General features: G+C 44.9%; 1 protein-coding gene across 6 annotated transcripts in view; it reads left to right on the plus strand.

Annotated features, from left to right (window-relative positions):
* Positions 1-481: 481 nt before the first annotated feature.
* Positions 482-18,610, plus strand: part of TMEM154 (transmembrane protein 154) — a 69,294-nt gene continuing 51,165 nt past the window's right edge. For 4 of the 6 annotated variants that reach the window (XR_003609474.2, XR_003609475.2, XR_003609472.2 and 1 more), the window contains exons 1-2: positions 482-647; positions 6,668-6,721. Coding sequence is in view for 3 of the 6 variants with exons in the window: in XM_028104309.2 (XP_027960110.2) it covers positions 557-647; positions 6,668-6,721 (145 nt within the window). In the remaining 3 variants the exon portion in view is untranslated. The remainder of the gene's footprint in view (positions 648-6,667; positions 6,722-18,610) is intronic. The other 2 variants (XM_028104308.2, XM_028104310.2) reach the window with 2 other exon arrangements.

An 18,610-nucleotide genomic window follows, 5' to 3' on the forward strand; every position in this document is an offset into this window, starting at 1 on the left:
CAGCAGCTGCTAGCCATGTGGAGTTCTTTTAATTTAAATTAATAAAAATAAAACTACAAATTCATTTTGCACTGGTCTCATCTGAAGTGCCCTATAGCCTATGTAGCTAATGGCTACTGCATTGGACAGATTTGGGACCTTTCCATCATCTCAGAAAGTTCTACTGGATAGCACTGCTCTAGACTCTGCGCAGCCCCAGAGACTCCCCTGGGGGGGAGTAAAATCACCAATGGAGAATGCTTGTGGTCCAGGATCCTCAGTCCCGGATCCCAAAGGACAGCTGAGCTATGGACACTGTTTCTAAGAGACAGTTTCAAAAGATGGGGGCTGGCAACAGGGCCAGGACTGAAAAAGGCTCAGGAGACCTTGTTAACTGAATCAGTGCTTGTAGAACAACTTCTCTTTTGCAATCCTTGCTGGTCTGACAGGCTCCTGCAGAATTACATCACTTCCTAAAAAACAGGCAAACACCTCTCCTTCGAGTTAGCACCGACCCAAATGAGCAGGAAACAGGAAATGTTCAGGTTTCAGGGAGGCTGAAGCCCAGCGCAGCATCATGCCCGGGCGGCGAGCTGACAGGAAGGCTCCCCGGGCTGCCCTCGCCTTTGCCCTGGTGATCACGCTCCTTCCCACCAGCCAGGCTCGGGGTAAGCTACCTCCCCGTTCTCCACCCCAGGGAAGGATAGCCAGGCTTGTTCAGTGCCCGAGGCTACAGAACTCTGCGGGGGTGGGGGGGGGTGACACCCAGAAAACCTAGTCCTTTCTGCGAAAGAAGGAGACGAAATTAGAATTGTAGTTTTGTGGGGGGGGGGTCGGGGGGGGCTTGGCAGGCTTTCCCTGCAGCTGGCCAATCCCGCTCCAGCTCCCTCACTCCATTTAACTTTCCCGCAATTTCTGTCTTCTAACAAGTGCAGGGTCCCTGTAATGTACCGGCTTTGACAGGCATATTAAGGAAACCATAAACTTTTTTGGCAGTTTGTGTAAAAGAATGTTTCAATCAGAAGTCATGAACTTACTTTTATAAAAATGTGGGCTGGGAAATCTGCTAGTACCAAAATCTCCTAGAAAAACTAGGGTATGGAAATGTACTACTGGAAAGTATACTAAAGAAAACCAGTAAGTTAAAAAAAGAAAAGTAAACAGGAAATTATCGGAGGAGTTACCAGGCATCCATTCTAACTTTTCAAGAGAAGTCTTTCATCTGTTTTTCTTTGATCTTTTTACTTTGGGGGGATATTTTCTTTGCATTGATTGTTACTAATGAACTTTTATTTTAGAAAGTAATGTGATTGTAGCAAATCAAAGGTATTGGAAAGACAAAATATTAAATCTCCTTATTTGGAGCTAAGAGCCACCAATTGATTTATACCCTTGACAGTTGCTACAAGCACAGTCACCCTCGATTGCCTCATATTGTTTTGTTGACTTGCCCTTGGGTAAATAAACTCATTGCCCATGATTTCTGTCAACAGATACTACCTGTTTCTAGTAGTGTAGGTCAGTATTTCAAGCAAAAGGAAAGTTCTCAAGTTTAAATAGGATAGGGGGCAGGGGGCAGGCACAAGGCACTGACCTAGCATGTGGCAATTTCCTGGAGATTCACAGTCAGCACCCAACCACACTGCCCCTCCAATTTCTCTTGCCCTGGGTGCTCTCCATGTGGTCTTGCCAGGCATCTGAGGTGGAAAATGAAAAGTGAAAGGCAAACCATTCTGACTGGAAAGATGTCTGGTTGAGATGGGAGGTAGTGTTTCAGATGCGCCGAGGGGGACAATGTGCTGTCTTAGGCACAGTTTGGGGGCTGGGAACAAGCATAAAGATGACGAGGTTCAAGCTGCATGGGTGGCACAGAGGAAGGCGCTAAGGCAGCGGAAGATCAGATGTCCAAGCCCCTTGGCTGCTCAGCTCTTCTGACTGGGACTCCGGGGGTCCCTCCTCTGCCCCAGTGGAGAGCCCTGTGGGCCAGACCCCTTTCCCTGCAGGTTGTCCTCAGCAGCCCAGGAAGCAGAACTCAGCCATCCCACTTCCACTTCTTGTGCATCTCAGTGCTACCACAGAGGCCTCAAACATGCCCTGAGAGTAATATTTAAGTTTGCCTGAGTATTTTCTTGAGCTTCTGAGTATTTTCTTGACATTTCTGAGTCGAAGCTTATGCCATCTGGGAGATGCAGAAGGATCACCTGAAGCCTCAGCACAAGTTTTCTTTCTAAGGCTGATATCTGATCAGTGGCTTTTCCACATAAAGACCTTTGGTGGCTCCTTATTTACGCCACTTCGACTCTCGCTTCAACCTCCTTCCCATGGCATCTCCCCCCATGTGCCCTCCCCCAGTCCAGTCATACCGAACGGAGTGTGTGCTCCAGGCCTCTGGGGCTCTTGCCAAAAGTGAATGACAAGTCCTCTTTTTTCTACTTAGTGAACTCCTATATAATCCTAAAGACCCAGACTGGAAGTTGCGTCCTCCTTGATGTCTCCCCTCACTGCACCTTCCCTGGTGACTTTACCTGTGTCACGCCCACATAAAACTTAACTTCCATACACACAGCTAATTGTGTTGAATCCTAAGTGTGTATGTGCCCATATCTCCCACCAGGCTATGAGCGCCACCAGGGAAAATGCTCCGTAGCTCATCTCTTACTTCCCAAAACCTTGTTGGGATCCGCATAAATCAAGAACTGCATCATTGTTGATAAATGCTACAATCATTCTAGAATGGATTTGAGGCTGAGCATTAAAAGCCGATGAGCTCCTGAAAACAGGCAGTGTGAGAATGTCAGGGAAGTCAGGAGAAAAACTACATTTCAGCCGAGAGCAGAGTTTACCTAGATAGTCCAACACACTTACTGGGCCCTGTCTGGATTTCCAATGTCAGAAAATGCAAAAATGCCCACTCACAAAAAGCTAGATAATCAAAGCCAAGGGGAAGTCTCTTATAAATTAAAGACTGATTATCTATTTTTTTAATTAATCAATGTCTACCCTTTTGAGCTAATGGTGCCTAAGACCATTAGTTAGTGTATAGGTGTCACACTCTTATTTCCCTGAATTCTTCAGAAAGTATCTTGGAGATGTTTGGTAGTAGGGGCCAGTCTACTGAACAGCCTGACACCCCTCCTTGCAAGCATATTCCAGTATATAGCTCAAGTCAAGCCAACCACAAACAGGTAACATAATCTAATATCAGCAGTTTCCTGGCCCAGTATCAATACCTCAGAGTCAGGTGTCCTTTCTCTTTACATGGAGAGTCTGCTGCCGTCTTGATTACTATCCCAAGTGAAATAATCTACTTAGGAGTCACCAGGAGAGAAATGAGAAAACAGCTTTTCTGGGATTTTGACCAAACAGATGAGCCCAGTTAAAGAAAGCCTGTGGCTTTGGGTATCTTGGCCAGTGTTGGACGCTAAGGAAATTCAGACTCAATGTCAGGGCGACATTCTGTCCAGGGAGTGAGGGAGTCATTTTCACCTGGCTTCTTGCCCTGTGCCCTATCAATGTTAGCCTAACACTATCAGAGAACTAAAAGCAACTTCCCAGACACCGAAACCATGGGATTTATTAGCTGAGATGGGCAGGATGGTTTGTAAAAGAAGAGCTAAGGGCACGAGGCAGAAACAAGGAGGCTGTAACTGTTTTGGTGGCCAGGACTAAACACCAGGTTTGACCGGAAAGACTGGGAGATTTTCTGCACCGTTTCAGAAGAGTAAGAACCATGTAAGTAGTAGATACACCTTGAGAAGAAAAGAAAGAATTAAAGAAAACACTAATTGCATACATGGAGCTGCGCTTTCTGACACTGATCTCATTTCACTGAATGTGACTGGTATCTGCTATTGCCTCGGACAGTTCCAATTTCAAATAGTAATAATGATGAGAGCAAACACATATAGTCCTCATGGTATGCCAGGTGCCCTTCTAAATAATTTACATACGCTCACTCATTTAGTTCTCCTAACGACCTTATATAGTGGGTTCTAGTACTAGCAGGGGTTTTACATATGAGAAAATGGAAGCACAGAGAGGCTAGGTGACTTGCCTCAGGTCACACAGCTAAATAGTGGCTCTAAGTAAGATTCAGTCTCAGGAATCCGAGCTCTAACATATGCCATAACACCTCTGGGTGTTTTAGGCTCTGCCAGGATATGTGTCTAGCTTCAGGTTTAGAAAAATATGTCTATGGTATCCTTCCAACTGTCGATGTATCACATACCTCTTAGACCCCCTCAGTTAGGGTCTAAGGTTATTGCATATTGATAAAGGAGCTCTATTTGTTTGGTTGGGTCAGAGACTGGCCTATAGGAAAAGGGATGGAGAGAGTTGGTTTAACTTTGGCCTGTAGAGGGGGAAGGGAAGGGCTGCAAGGTGCAGAGTGAGCAATAGAGCATCTGGGGATTAGCAAAGTGAAGACCAGAAGCAGGAAAAGTGGAATGATGAAGTCACTGGTAAGAGGTGTCAGGGTGTGGGAACCAGGGAGAAAAAGCACAGCTTTGTGGGAGAGCCCTGTGGAAGAGCCCTGCTGAGCGCTGACCCCAAGGACCGAATCAGGGACCCAAAAAAAAAAAAAAAAAAAAAACAGGCAGAAAGGGATTTACTGGGGTTTCAAGTCCCTCTGTGTCTAAAAGCCTGATCCAAGGATCCAGAAGAGGGCTGGATCTTGGCTGGGATGGGCCCAATTCTGCAAAGAAACAATACAACCTGCAATCTGCCTACCTGTGTCGAGTTTGCACCACCCTCAAATGTTGGCAAAGATCTAGAGAAACAGGAACTCCGCACCACTGGTGGGAGGGTTTGTGCAATCCCCTAGCCTATCCTGCTGCTTAACCCGTTCATTGGGCTTTTCATTTCAGTAATATTTTTCACTCTAGAAAATTTTGTTCATTTCCAGAAAAAAAGTATACTGTCTTGCTTTTATTTTTTTCTTGTGTTAGTTATTTCTTCTTTTATGTCTTTTTTTTAAAAACATAGTATTTTCTGATAACTTTTATCTGCCGTGTATGTAGACCTAATGTTGTTGCTCATTGTATCTGTCAATTCCCATTCATGATAGAAATCTTGGGGGCACTGAGGACGCACTCTGGCACACAGGAGATGACTTCACCCCATTTGACAGAAACCCAGATTTTCTGATTCCAGCACCAGGTTACTGTAAATACTTTCCCAAAACAACCTAGTCCTGTCACCACAGAATAGTGTTTGGAAGATATGGAGGCAGGGATGCGCCAGGCTTGAGCAGAGCCGGTGGTGCTTGGACCTCAGGCTTAAAGCCCAGCCTCGGGATGGAGAGGGGACCGGCTGAGCCGGCCTCAGGGGTCAGACTCCAGGAGTTGTATGAGGAGGAGCCAAAACCCCATGAAACGTACAAGCCAACAAAGCAGAGTCTGCTGTGGGGGCCGGTCAATTCCAGAAGCAGGTAGACAAGGATGCCAAAGTTATTGCCAAGGAGAAAGAAGTAGACAAAATCAAATTGAAAATCAGAAGGGGGCCAGGGTCCACAGAGTCAGGATAATGGTGAGATCAGCCTGGGCGTGACACACCTGACTCTGATTAGAACTTGGCCAAGATCATTGCTCCTTCCTTTCCTCCCTCCCTCCCTCCCTCCCTCCCTCCTTTCTTTCTTTCTTTCTTTCTTTCTTTCTTTCTTTCTTTCTTTCTTTCTTTCTTTCTTTCTTTCTTTCTTTCTTTCTTTCTTTCTTTCTTTCTTTCTTTCTTTCTTTCTTTCTTTCTTTCTTTCTTTCTTTCTTTCTTCTTTCTTTCCTTCTTTTTTCTTTTTCTTTCTTTCTTTCTTTCCATGGCCTGGTGTTTTAGCTTTAACTTTTAACCCAAGAGATGGACAAGAGCCCCTGAAAGCATTATATAGCCTCTTATGTTCCTATGGGCCCAAACCTTTGTTCTAGGAAATCCCCATAGGTAAATTTGTCTCTGAATTTAAATTTCCTGTATCATCTTTTTCTTTTCTTCTTCTTCTTTTTAAAACATTTTCTGGGGCCTGGGGATTTCCTTGCTTTTTTGAGACTTCTTTATACAAGTAAAAAGTTGCCTCATATTTCATTCAGGATCTCTAGATGTTGCATATTGGGAGAATTTTTCAGGTTACCAACTATATCAGATTACTGAAAAAGGAAATTTTTCTATAGAGTCAGCCTGGAGAACAATTTGGAAATATTTAGTCAGCTGAATATGTTCATACCCTACAACCCCAACAATTCAATCTTAGGTATATACCCCAGATCAAAAACAAATGTGCAGCAAAGAGTCATGGCCAAGAATGTTGACTGTAGCATTGTTTGTAAAGATGGAAAAAATAGAAACAACTTAAATGTGCATGTACAGAAGAAGAATACATGAAACTTAATATAGTCACAAAATGAGATAGCATACAACAGGTAAAATTAACGAACTAGTCCAAATGTAGGAAGATGACTTAATCGCAAATGTAGTGTTGGCCAAAAGAGCCAACTGAAGACTATTATGCACAGAATGATTACATTTATTTAAAGGTTTTAAAAACACCCCAAATTATGCTTATATTGCTTAGGGATATAGGCATATCTGAAAAGTTGGGACTGATAACGTGAACTTTAGGAGAGCGGTTACCTTTGGAGAGGTGGGGGGGGAATGAGATTGGGAAGAGTACAAGGAGGGCTTCACCTGCATTTCTGATGTGTTTCAGAAAAAAACATGACAGTTCTGAAGACAGCAAATGAAGACCCATTGGCCAATCCCTGTGAGTGTCCTGTTTTTTTTTTTTTTCAGATCCATGAGCTAGGAATAGTTTCTATATATTTAAATGGTTAAATGAAAACTGCATTTTGCTTTCTGGACCAAAAGATCTAAAATATTTATTCTCTGCTCTTTAAGAACCACCCTTTGGTCAATATGGAAAAGTGTAAGAAAATTTGTGGTGGGTACTCGGTTATCTGTTACATTGTTCTCTAAAAAAAATGTTAAAAAAAGTATAACCTCAATACAATTATTGCTTTAAAAATTAATATCATCATATATCCAATCAATGTCTAATTAGCTCTGATAATTACCTTGTAAATGTTTTTTAATAGTTGTTCTGTTCAAATTAGGATCTAAACAATATCAACACCTTTTAAAAAAAAGGTAGGTATCCATTCATAATAAAAAATAACTAGAGCACCTCTGAGTTCTTCTCGAGCTTTCCTCTATCTTTCCTTTCCATAATTCCCAATCTCTTTGAAAGACAGTCAACATGTCTTTATCTCAACCCACTGCAAGCTGGCTACTGTATCAAGCACAGCCACTCAAATTGCTCTCTCTGGATCACCAGTGCTTTCTTTCTTTTTTTTTTTTTAAGATATTTGTTTATTTATTTATTTATTTATTTATTTATTTATTTATTTATTTATCAGAGAGAGAGAGCACAAGCAGGGGGAGCAGTAGAGGGAGAGGGAGAAGCAGGCTCCCCGCTGAGGAAGGAGCCCGATGTGGGACTCGATCCCAGGACCCCGGGATCATGACCCGAGCCGAAGGCAGACGCTTAACGACTGAGCCACCCAGGCGTCTCCACCAGTGCTTTCTAATCGCTAAACCAAAGGGACCCATTTCTGTCCATATTACACGTCTTCCTCTGTATCACTTAACATAATTAATCAATTATAGAAATGCTCCTCTTCCTTGGGTCTTATGATGCCATTTTCTCCTTGATCTCCTATGACCTTGATGGCTCCCTTCCAGTTTGGGGTTAGGAGTCTTTCTTTTCCACCTGGTCCTTTCATCGTAATGTCTATCTTTTGTTTCTTATTCCTTATATCCTTCCTGGGCCACGGCATCCATGTTCATGGCTTTCATCTCACTCCTCGGCTGATGATTCCCAAACACACCGCCTCCCACCAGGCCTCGCTGCCCAGCTCTAGACCTGCATTCTCGCCCTCAGTTCTCCTTGGACACGTCATAGGGGCCTTAGGTTCAGCATGTCCAGAGCAGAACTCTTCAGCTCCCTGCTAGTTTAGGCCCTTGTTAGCGCTCACCTCGTCTGCTTCATTAACTTCTTTTTTTTTTTAAAGATTTTATTTATTTATTTGAGAGAGAGAGAATGAGAGACAGAGAGCATGAGAGGGAGGAGGGTCAGAGGGAGAAGCAGACTCCCCGCTGAGCAGGGAGCCCGATGCGGGACTCGATCCCGGGACTCCAGGATCATGACCTGAGCCAAAGGCAGTGGCTTAACCAACTGAGCCACCCAGGCGCCCTGCTTCATTAACTTCTTAACCTATCTCCTTGCCTTTAGTCTCATCTCCGAAACCAATTTCACGTAATGTCCAGAACAATAGCTCTGTGACAAAAAGTAATCATTTCCTCCTGCACTTACCCTTCAGTGGGATTTCCTTTCCTTAGCTTCCAGACCCCTTGACATCATTTCAAGCCCCTTTGAGTTGTCCTGAGTTCCTTTCCTGCTTAACCCTGACACTCCCCACCGCACGCCTGAGGGTACAACGGCTTGAATGTGCCAAACTCTGAGCCTTTCTATGTGCTTCAACTGTAATGCCTTTCCCTGACATCTTGGCTTGATGAACTCCTGAGATTCATTTTAAGGATCTCCTCCTCTGTGAAGATTTCCTGAATCTTCCACCCCCAGATGAATGAAGACCTTCCTTTCCCATGTCCTCATGGGACTCCATACACAAACAATCATACACAATTGCTTTTATTAAACTGTATTTTAGTTATTGATTAATGTGCTACTGTCCCTACTTACCCGTGTCTGCCCTGGGAGGCTTGGACCTGGTCTCATTCACCTTTATCCCAGGACCTAGAACAGTGTCTGGTACATTATAGGCACATGACTGCCTGAGGAATGACATGAAATTTATCCAAGATTTATACATGTATTCATGACAAAATCATAACCATTTAAGTAATAAAATGAAACTGTGGTAATACCTGGATAAATATGATTTTTTAGTTAACCACATTTTTTTTATTCCAAAATGTTAATGATCCCAATCTTTTTATGTAGGGTTTACTTCTGTCTTCTCACACCCAAACAGGCAACAGTTACTGCTTCCCTTCCTGTATATTATGTAGCCACATCTACGAGTAGTACTGAGAAAGTATTCTTTTTTTTTTTTAAGATTTTTATTTATTTATCTGTCAGAGAGAGAGACAGAGAGAGAGTATGAGCAGCGGGGAGAGGGAGAAGCAGAGCCCGATGTGGGGCTCGATCCCAGGACCCCGGGATCATGACCTGAGCCAAAGACAGACGCTCAACTGACTGAGGACCCAGGTGCCCCCTGAGAAAGTATTCTTATCCGTCTTCCTCTCAAACTAGGGATGGAGTTCAGACCCAGAAAATATACATTGAGCAGCATGACAATTTGCAGAAAGGCCAGGTAGTCACAAACATTTTGGGGAGATTTTGAAAGGAATATAAAAGGAATACAAATTCCATAGATGATAAATTTCAAGCCAGTAGGAGCTGATTTGAAAACTCGAAAAAGAAATAAAATTTCTGTATCAGGAAAAATGAATAGAAAAATCTGCCTGGGGGTGGAGATGACAGCACAGAAGAAGGTGGTTTGAAAGGGAAGTTATCTACCAGAGCAGGGTCCAGTTGGTGGTGGTGTTTTGGTTTCTTTTCCTCGAAACAAAACCACCAAATCTAGTTTGTTTTGGAAATTTGAATTTTTCTTCTGTGTGTCTTTGTTATATATGAATTACAATGTCTTTATTATTTCCCGCTTCCCCACCCCACTGTAGTTTTCAGAAACACGAGCTCAGTGGTTACGAGGGTTTGCTGACATGTGCTTTTATCTTACATTGACAATATTAATTTAAAAGTTAATGTATTCTTTTTTAAACATAATGCTTGTTTTTTATGGTCAAGATTACTAGATTTAGCAAATAAAACTAGAGGACACCCAGTTAAATGTAAATTTCAAATAGACACTTTTTTTTTTAGTGTAAGTACATCTCGTGCAGTTCAGTGTTAGAGGCCACACAAATATTGCATGGGACATGTTTAGACTAAAACATTATTTGTTGTTTATCTGATATTCAAGTTTAACCGGGCAGCCTGTACTTTAGTAGCTCTCTGACTATGATTATCTTTTGTCAAGCAAAGACCATCCTTACGTTGGTGCATCACTAAGACCACAGGCATATTGGCTGTGTAGCCAGTTAGCAAATATTAGAAGAAAATTTAGGCTGAGTCCTAGATCAATCATTCAACTCATAAGTAGAGGACCTGTGCTGGAAAACGCAAAACAAAACAAAAAACACCCCAGTGATTGCATAGGCTAAAACCAGGAATCCAGGAGTGGATCAACTTTAGAGAATCTACTAATGTAATTCATCCCATTAAAAACTAGAAGAGAAAAAAAAATTGCAGGATCATAATAATAAAGGCCGAAAAGGGGTTGACAAGAGAGTGGGGCTGCCCAGCATCAGTAGCTCAAGTGGCAACACTCAATTCTCAGCGCTCAAGTCCTGCTAGATTGCCCCGGGGTGGAGGGGCAGGGCTGAGTCTCAAGGTGAAATAGGATCAGAGGGAAGCAGGGCTTAGAGACCCGGTAGGGGCCTTTGCTGACCCCAGAAAATCCCACCCACAATCTGCTCCCCTCAGACACTGCTCCAGAGACCTCAGGAGATGGCCTCCTTCCTCAGCCTCCCAAACTCTTGCTCTCTGCTCCTCCTTAGGCTGATGATGTGAACTTCTGATTGCACCCTGTCCCCCTTCCTCCTGCAGCTTGTGGTGAAGGTACATTAGCCCCTGAGATACTAGCCCACATCTCCTTTCCCTACCCTCCCGTCCTCTGATGTATCACAAACATACATCTACCACTGAGCTTTTTGGCTTGTCTCTGTCTTTCGGTTGCTTTCTCTGGCAACTCTGAGCCTGTACTGATCTGAGCAAGGAGTGCCATGCCTGGACAGAGGGCGCAAGAGCCCACCTGTCTCCCTCCCCTACTCAGGGGGGCGCTGATCGCAGGCCAGGGGGAGGACAAGGGCATGGCCAAGGACATTTGTTTCCAACTTCCTCTCTAGAATTGTATCCTTGAAACTGGCTATTCAAAAGAGAGACAGAGGGAGGCCTGGGTGGCTCAGTTGGTTAAGTGGCTGTCTAGCAAAGACAGCAGAATAAAGAATCCTAACTGCTTGAGACTATTTGCTGTCTCTATGAGACCCATACTGTTCAGACAAAGTCTAAATAAATTCAGTTTAAAGAGCATGCATCAAATACTATGAGTAGAGCATTGTGATACATGCTAAAAGGGAAACAAATGATATATACGGTCCCTTAGGAAGTTCAAACTCTAGAGCTAAAATCTTAAAACTTAAAAATTGGGGCATCTGAGTGGCTCAGATGGTTAAGTGTCTGCCTTCGGCTCAGGTCATGATCCCAGGGTCCTGGGATCGAGCCCCACATCAGGCTCCCTGCTCAGCGGGGAGCCTGCTTCTCCCTCTCCTTCTGCTGCTCCCTCTGCTTGTACTCTCTTGCTTGCACTCTCTGTCTCTTAAATAAATAAATAAATAAATAAATAAATAAATAAATAAAATCTTTTAAAAAAGAGAGAAATATAATAAAAGTGGAAAATTATTCAGATTAGTAATGATAATAACCATATTTTAATAAAATCCTCTTTTTTCCCCATTTTAAAGCACTTGTGTGTCTATTATCCCACTGATGGTAGAAAGAGTTTTAAAGGTGAAAAGTGTGTATGTGGACTCTGTCCCATAAAAATACATGTATTCCTTTTAAACTGCCAGGTACCATAGGCCAGTATAAGTCTCCAGTGTGCAAAAAAGATAGTCAGAAGGTCAAAAATGCAGCTTTCCCAGGTGAGTAACTTCAAACCGAGACAGCCTGAGGGTCTGGGCAAGTCTGACTAAATATGAGTAAGTTTTCTCTTAAAAAGACATCAAAATAAACAGTTTAAAACAAAAAAGACATCGGAGCATTGTGGTCCCCCTTCGTGGGGCATGTTTTCATCTGATAATGAATTGCAATTGCAGGTGTGTTTCTCAAGGCAAGGTGGTAAAAATATAACCAAACTTCACAAGTAAATTCCCAGAGCAGACTACCACAGGAAAGCATTTTACCAGATGACCCTCCTCAAAATAAGCAAAGGAAACATTTGTCAACCTTCTTTCAACGTAAGGCATCGTCACCTTCAGTCATCCGGTGGCTGGAGAGAAAGGGTGTGCAAAACACAGGCACAGCTTTCCCTGAACTACCCTGTGAGAGTTAGAACCTGCCCTTACCCCTCTGTGCTTTTGCCTCACATCTGTTCAACCATACTTAGTCTGACCATATCTTCTTCAGGTACATATGTCAGGAAAAATATATTAAGTGAATATTTTCAATTAACCAAAATTATTAAATATGTCGTACAACAGAGCCTACAGTGAAAACAACAATGCTTCCGATGCCCTAGCCCTGTCCCCAGAGAATTAGGTCACCTGAGGGAAACCATGTGGAACACCGGATTCCCCCCACCCCACCAAACAAAAACTAGAGACATGAAAATTTTCATCACTCAGGATTCTTCACTTGGCATTAAATGGTTCCTCCCATTTTCCAGCGTTTTCTTTAAAATTCAGATAACATTTTGAGGAAACCACCTGAGATCCCTAGTTCTCTTTGTGACTAAGAATGCACTGTGTGTATTCTTGGAAGAGGGTGGACAGAGGGGAGGGGACACGATATTCTTGATAAAAAGGGGAGAGATGTCTTAACAGTGTCTCTCCGACTAACCTGGCCTATTTACGTTTCCTGAGCAACTTGTACCCGACGGCTACCTCACAGCAGACAGGGTTCCAGGTGCTGGGGATAGATATGGCGCCAAGCCGCGGTGGCCTCGGGCAATAAACGAGTACCTGAATGAACTACTCTTGGATCATAAACAGTTAGCACTCTTTTTGAAACCAAGCAAACCAGAGAAAGGCCAGAACACTTCAGAAGCCATGCAGGATGGTGTCCCAGGGGCCCAACGTCAAGGAGCCATGGTCCATCCACTTGGTGTGGGCAACTTCCTGCTTCAAACGCGATCACCCTCCCACAGACAGGCTGGGGCCTGATTTTAAGGTGTTTGTTCCCATTTTTCCCTGGCCCATCACAGCCAGATTCCACAGATGCTGAGTAACTGATTTGTAGAGAGATACCAGAACCGGAGAGCTAGACCATTTATTTGATGGCTGCATATATCCGTTCACTTTGCTTTCAGGGGCTTCTTTCTGGGTAGGGTTCTCCAATCATCTTTAAAGCTGGTAAGGACTATCTTCACAAATAACAACAAATTAAAATAAAGTCAATTGAATTACAGTTTAACTCAGTAACTCTCAACCCAGCATACTTACTGTGTACTCACTGCTGAAATCATGGGGGGAGCTCTGAGAACAGATCGTTGCCCACGTGCAGCTGCAGATACCCTCACATAACGGATCTGGGTGGAGCTTAAAATCCACCAGGCGATGCTGGTGCACAGTAAGTGTTGAGAACAAGAGGTGTTACCAATAATTAAGCACAACTAAATGAGGTTGTTTGGGCAACTTAAACCAGTGGCTGTCAAAGTATGGCCTCCAGACCAGCAGCATTTTGTTAGAAATGAAAATTCTTGGGGTGCCTGGCTGGCTCAGTCAGCAGAGCGTGTGATTCTTGATTTGGGGGTTGTGGGTTCAAATCCCACCTTAGGTGGGGAGATTACTTAAAAATAAAGTCTTTAAAAAAAAAAACCCTTAAAATTCTTGGCCTCATCCCAGACCTACTAAAGCAGAGACTCTGGGAGCAGGGGCCAGCACTCTGTGTTTGAGAAGCCCTCCAGGTGATTCTGATGCTAAAGTTTGAGGACCACTGGTGTAAACCTCCAAGCTGATGTGTCGGCAGTGACCATTAGTGGAAATGAGGGTTTTACACTCCAGCGCATTCTCTCCTGTTCAGACTTACTCGGGAAGGCATGGTCATGACAGTGTTCTCTCAGTCTAGCCTGGCCAGAGTCTCTCAGGAGCTCCAGGCTTCAGTGATGATTCTTAAGCTACTGCATTCTGGTGATTGAGTTGGCAGCTTCTAGGCAAGCCTTGGGCATCCAGCTCCCTGACCTCTGATTCTTCTCCACTTTACCAAGGAGGAGCACAGAGAACAGGAGGGGAGGGTGTTGGGGTGGCCCAGGGGAAGACGAGAAATGGGTAGGGTCGGCAGCAGTGGTTCTCAACCTTGGAGTCACCTGGAGAACTGTAAAAAATACTGAGGCTTGTGTTCACCGCAGATACCATGAGGTAAAGGTTTGGGCATCAAGAGTGTTAAAGGTCCCCAGGCGATTCTTTCGTGCAGCCAAGGCTGAGAACCACTGGAGAGCTTCTTGGTTTGGTTTTGTCTCATCCTTCTCTCACTGACTGGCTCTTTGCTGTGCCCAGACGTACGGGGGTGATAAGAAGTAGGCAGACTTCTTGAGTTTGGTGTCTTGAAAGCTTGAAATTCATATCCTCCAGTTACTCCTCAGAGCAGGGCTGAGTTTGAATGCCTGACACTCAGCTTGTGTTTCCCTTTGTTTCATTATCTGAATTATAAAATTGTTAAAAATCGTAAAAAAAAATGGGCTCTTGGGTGGCTCAGTCGATTAAGCATCTGCCTTCAGCTCAGGTCATGATCCCGGGGGTCCTGGGCTCCCTGCTTAGCGGGGAGTCTGCTCCTCCCTCTGCCCCTCCCCTCCCCAGCTTGTGCCCTCTCTATTTCTCTTCCAAAAATAAATAAATAAAATCTTAAAAAAAATAAAATGAGATAAAATAGTTGACACAATTTGTGCACGGAGTCTACATAACAGATGAAAGAATGGGTCCTCTGATTGAGGTCCAACATACTTGATGATATCCTGAGTTTATGCCATTCTCTCAGCCTTGTTCTGTTTTCTGCTATAACAGCGTTCTTTCAGTTCCTACGTAATACTTGCTTTTTGTGTTTTTTTTTTCACTTAAAAAACTAGAGCTTGGTTGCATATTTGTTCCACTTTCAAAAAAGGAGAAGTTAGCTAGTTTGCTTCACTGGGAAGCAGAGTCATTTCCACTTAGTGACGGTGTTTGGAGCTGTGATGGGGGGGGGGAGGGGTGTGACCGGCCCGCTCGGAGGGGGCTGGGGCTGCCAGGCTCACTTCCAGCATTTGCCTGTTTCCGACCCACAAGGATTTCCTCAGGGTCCTTGCCAGATGTGTGGAATATGCGTCCCAGATGTGTTTGCATGGATATAGTCAATGATCCTTTGTGAGGGATGCCACAACGGTGCGGTTGATGATCTGGTAATTTTAGGATTTGAGGATTAAAAGCCAAGCGAAGTGCTTTCCTGGTTCCCGTCACTATGCCCATGATCTTGTAGTAATGCGGCAGGATCTGAGCAGAGGGGGAGAGATGGTGAAAGGGAGAGTGCGGGGGACAGGGCGGGGGGCGGGGAGGGGAGTTGGCGTTGGGGCCACTTGAAGACAGGGCTTCCGTGGCCTGGAGCCCTGGCCGCCCCGCGGGCATTCCGTGGGCAGCTCGCGTGCAGGGCCCAGGGTCCCTCCGCGGGCGGCCCTCACACACAGCCCGTCTGCTTGTCACGTCCTGTGCTCGCTCTTTCTTCTTCTCTTCCGTACTTTTGCTGGCTAACGCCTCTCCCTTTTCGCTCTCAGGCTTGATCCTCTCCATTTCTGCAGCTTTCTCAGCTTTAGCCCCCCGGACCATACATCTTTTACCCTGAAATATGTCCAAATTTAGGTAAGAAGACACAACCAAAAACATGAAGACATTGTAGCAGGCAGATTAGTCCCGTGGGGAGCCGCAGAGAAACTGGAGAGTCTAGAGATCGCGGAGGGCGGGTGGGTAGAGCGCGGAGGAAGTAGCAAACCCACCAGCAGGTGGCATGAGCGCGGTGTTCTCTGGGTTATCTTGGGTTGTCAGGGGTGTGATTCCCTTTGCTCTTCAGCCCAACGGTACGCGAGAGGCAGGACAGGGGCCTCCTTTCCTGGCCTTTAAGAAACAGAGGGTTGAAGCCGTGAGGGGCTTTCGCAGGCCCCGTCGGTCTGCGTCTTGCGCACCACCCCATACCACGGAGATGTCCACAAAGCCCGCGCACCATGCAAGACACGGCCCTGCACGCTCTGCTCCACACGGCAAGCTCCAGACTCACTTCCTGAAAGAGAGTTCTGGGTTCTCCCGCAATAGTGCTGGACCCCTTAGGTTGTCAAGTGTCGCTTTTATCCCAGAAGCATAGGATGGTTCCTACGGGAAATCACCACGGACTGCTAGGGGCCTTAGCAAGTGTTGCTTAGAAAAGGCTGGGGTCCAAAGGCATGTCTGGGGACACCCGTGTCCATTGGGTTAAAAGTTGCTGTTACTCCACAGGCCACAGGAGGAACCTCCATAACGTCCCCTGAGTTGCCCCCTGGACTCCCCTGCCTGCTCTTGTGACCCCTGGCTGTGCTGCGGTTCCCACCTTGGGTTTGTCCACCTCTGGTTTTCTTGCTCTTACCTCTCTGTCCCCTTGGTCACCCATGCTCAGTCACTGATTTGATTCAGTGGCCCACCCTGCTTTTCCAGCTCCCCTTCTGACTACAAGTAATGCTCCTGGCATGAACTCTTGGGCCTGATCCCCACTGTTTGTCAACTCCTGCCCCCGCCTTTCCCATCCAACACCCCCTGCACCCCCAGCACTTTCCTGATTTAGTTTCTGCCAGTTTTCATCGTGTGAGGCCTGGGCTGGAGCTATTTGGAGAAGCTGTGAGGGCGGACCACAGGCTTGGTGCTGTCCGTTCTCCTCCTGCACCCAACGCCCTCGCCCCTATTCTCACCACACTTGAGACAAAATACAGACAGTACAGGGGTGCCTGAGTGGCTCAGTCAGTTAAGCATCTGCCTTCCGCTCAGGTCATGACCCCAGGGTCCTGGGATCGAGTCCCGCATCCGGCTCCCTGCTCAGCAGGGAGCCTGCTTCTCCCTCTCCCTCTGCCGCTCCCCCTGCTTGTGCTCTCTCTCTCTCTCTCTCTCTCTCTCTCTCTGAGACAAATAAATAAGTAAAATCTTAAAAAAAAAACAAACCAAACAGACTGTATGTGCACATGTGCCAAATGAAGGATGGGCAGGGGTGTTTATTGTGGCATCTCTGAAAACGGAAGAGAAACAACCGAAATCTCTGTCAATAGGAATAGGTTATGATACAGTCAAATAATAGGGGGAAAAAACAACTGTCTGTATATAGACAGGAAATAATCTTGAAAACCAATTTTTAAGTGAAAAAAGCAAGAGACAGAACATATATAGATTTTGCTACCTTTTGTGTTAAAAAAAGAAAACAGGAAATGATATTTATATACGCATGGAGTTTCTCTGGAAGGCAACAGAAACAACGGCTACCTCTGGGGAGGGAACAGTAGTAACTGGGGGATGTGGTGTAGTGACATTTCCTTTCTGACCTTAGTACCATGTGTCTAGTACCAATTCAAAAATTCTAATTAAAAACAAGATAAACACCATATGTGTGGAAATGTGGAAGTAGATGGGGCTTTGGGGATCACCCCTTAGTTGTACAAATTAGGACATTAAGTCACAGGGGTAAATAATCTGTTCAGATTCTCGCTACTATGAAGTGACAGAGCTGTGACTAGAACCTTCGCTGTCATTTGGTGCTTATGCTCTAGGGAATGTGGCTTCCAAATCATATGTAGCAGAACTTATAAATGACAGGGTTGTACCCCAGGACAAGACATTCGAGACTCAGGTTCTTCATCTGTAAAATGTGCACAATAAAGTTGTTATTGTGAAGATGAAAGTAGGTAGTGCCTGTTATCCTAGCTAGTTCCTAGCATACGAAGCATCTGATAAATGCCAGTTACTGTTATTTCTTATTTTTGGCTATGATGGTGTTGGATGGGGCAGAGAGGGCTGGGAAGAAGGTTATCATAGAAGCATCTGGAGATGAAGGCTTGTAGGGTAAAGAAAAATAAAATAGAGAGGGAGAGAGACCAACCCCTTGGTTCTTATTTATTTAGGTAGTCACTAGAGATTCTGAGAGGGTAAATGATGCTTAATGTGGAAAATGTATGTTAGGGTGTATGTGAGAGGGATATGGGGAGAGAAATTCCAGCCCTTTTCACTGCAAATTGTCACTAAAGGCCACCTGTGACCAGCACTGCCCCTTATGCTAAAAGATGAATGTACAACCCGGGACCATCTGGTGTGCTTCTTTCCATTTCTCTTTCATTCCTGATTATCCAAACGCCCTTGTTATTCCTGCTACCTTATTTCCTTTCCTATTTTCTCTTCTTCTGGGGCCATGGGTCAAATGGTGACCCAAAGCCTTCCTTGGAGGGGTGCCTGGTTGAGCATCTGACTCTTGGTTTTGGCTCAGGTCATGATCTCAGGGTTGTGGGATCAAGCCCTGCAATGGGCTCTGTGCTCAGCGGTGCATCTGCTTGACATTCTCTTTCTTTCCCTCTGCCCCTCCTCCTGCTTGTGATCTCTCTCTCTCTTTTCTTGCTCTCTCTAAAACAAATTAATTTTAAAAATAAAATAAATAAAACTTAAAAAAAAAAAAAAGCCTTCCTTGGAGAGGCGCCGAACACATCCTGCTCTTCTGGACAGCTTTGCTCACAGCACATCTGGGCTGAGGAGCTTAGCAGGAGACCCACAA

This window comes from Eumetopias jubatus, unplaced genomic scaffold (assembly GCF_037043125.1).
Source record: "Eumetopias jubatus isolate StellerSeaLion01/CBP00866 unplaced genomic scaffold, mEumJub1_p1.0 scaffold_2, whole genome shotgun sequence".
NCBI classification, from domain to species: domain Eukaryota; kingdom Metazoa; phylum Chordata; class Mammalia; order Carnivora; family Otariidae; genus Eumetopias; species Eumetopias jubatus.